The 1,861-nt window shown below is 48.0% G+C and overlaps 1 protein-coding gene across 1 annotated transcript; it reads left to right on the top strand.

Annotated features, from left to right (window-relative positions):
• Positions 1–592: 592 nt before the first annotated feature.
• Positions 593–1,582, top strand: Pmar_PMAR000630 (Thermitase, putative; the record flags this gene model as incomplete). The annotated part of the gene is made up of 1 exon (XM_002786809.1): positions 593–1,582. A coding segment is annotated over one exon (990 nt), but the record flags the coding sequence as incomplete, so codon positions are not given.
• Between the last annotated feature and the right edge of the window lie 279 nt (positions 1,583–1,861).

The raw sequence follows: 1,861 nt of genomic DNA, 5'->3' as shown, positions 1-1,861 counted from the left end.
AACTTGGGTAGGTGATAGAACACGAGCCTGATATAACAAGAAGACCTAAAACTAACGGAATTGTGAAATATCTATTCACCTGGTTGATCGGACCACCCGAATTCTCTTTGGAATCTCGAGGACCACCCGAATTCTCTTTGAAATCTCGAGGACACTAGGCGTATCGAGGTTGTTCCGCACAGTCGTAAACCCGGATCGCGCACAACTTGTGCGCCATATTGATTTGCTTTCCAATCTCGCGCATGAAGAAAGAAGCTCAGATCCATCGTCAGGGGTTCCGAACAATGAGAACTCTCTTCAATCGCCATTGGAAACTCGAGGACACGAGGCGTATCGAGGTTTTGCGCTATCTCGACTTGCTTTATAATCCCGTGGATGACGAAAGATTCTTTCGGAAAGAAGCTCAGATCCATCGTCAGGGATCCCAAACAATGTGCCGCGCGCGAAAAAAATCCACGTGCGCGAACAAATGTGCCAGTCAAAAGAGGTAGTTCACGCGTACACTTCGACACGCCGAAGCACAACGAATTGATCATCCTAGTGGCTTACAATGAAACTCCTCGTAACATCACTCTGGTTCTTCTCGTGCGAGCTTCTCTACGTTGAAGCAGAAGTGGACGAAAGTGGCTATTTCCGTGGGCTCGGTCCTGTGAACGGCGATCCTAACGACAAATTCTATTACATGCAGAAGGCTTATCTTGAGGCCATCTCTATACCGGAGGCTTGGAGTATCCTGGATCCCATTGCCAAGAGAAGACCTGTGACCATCGCAGTTATTGACGACGGAATCGAGGCCACTCACCCTGACTTGGAGGGTACCGTCATCAAGGGCTACAACGTCATTGATAAGAATTATGATACCAGTCCTCGAGGACGGCATGGGACCGGCATGGCTGGCATTGTTGGTGCCATCAGAAATAACAAGATTGGTTTGGCGGGTATTCTGGACAGTGTGCGCATACTGCCCATATCTACGGGTAAGCTTTCGACTTGGCCCGCACTCGTGGATGCTTTCACCTACCTGATCAATGAGAGGAAAGATGATGTGAAAGTTATTCTCATGACGGAGGGATCCGAAATTAGTTCCAAAGCCGTTAACGACAAGATTTTGGAAGCGGCTGCAGCTGGCATGCTCGTTGTCGTCGCGGCAGGGAATAAGCACCACGATTTGGACATAAATCCATACTTCCCTTGTTCCTTCGGCCGTTCACCCGCTGATGGAGTGTTATGTGTGGCTGCAACGTATGGTCCCAACATGCAGCTTACGGATGGAAGCAATTTCGGTTCAGCTGTTGACATTGCCGCTCCAGGTAACGAAATAGTTACAACTGATCTCAAAGGGAAGTATGCCACAGGTAAGGGCACTTCGGGTGCCGCCGCTATTGTAGCAGGTATAGCTGGGATGCTCTACAGCCTTGAACCTTCTCTGAAGGCTAAGCTGACCCCTGCTTACATCAAAAGTATCATCAAGGATACGGCCACCCAAGGTGTCAAGGACAGTAAAGGGGTAGAGACCCTTACCTTCGGCCGCGTGAATGCTGCGGCGGCTGTCAATAAGATACTTGGAAGGAAGAAGGTTTAAGTTTTTACTCTGACTCCGTCTCATGATGATGGAGTCAATGACACCGAGTCATTGATAACTTGTTCAGTGAACTCTCGTCTAGCTCGATGGTCTCTCTTTTGCTGGATAGATTATCAATTTATTCGATTCATCCATTGTAAATGTGAAGGTCTGATCATCAGACCTGATCATCATGACACTGAGGATTTGATAAAGATGATTCTTTACGCCCAACTGTTGAGTTTCGAATTCGCGTCGTGAATTTGTGCCTGGGTCGGTCTTACTTCAGTAGACAAGTAT

The sequence above is a fragment of the Perkinsus marinus genome (genome assembly GCF_000006405.1).
Source record: "Perkinsus marinus ATCC 50983 genomic scaffold scf_1104296930928, whole genome shotgun sequence".
In the NCBI taxonomy this organism is placed as follows: Eukaryota; Perkinsozoa; order Perkinsida; family Perkinsidae; genus Perkinsus; species Perkinsus marinus.
This window is presented reverse-complemented; position numbering and strand designations above follow the sequence as displayed.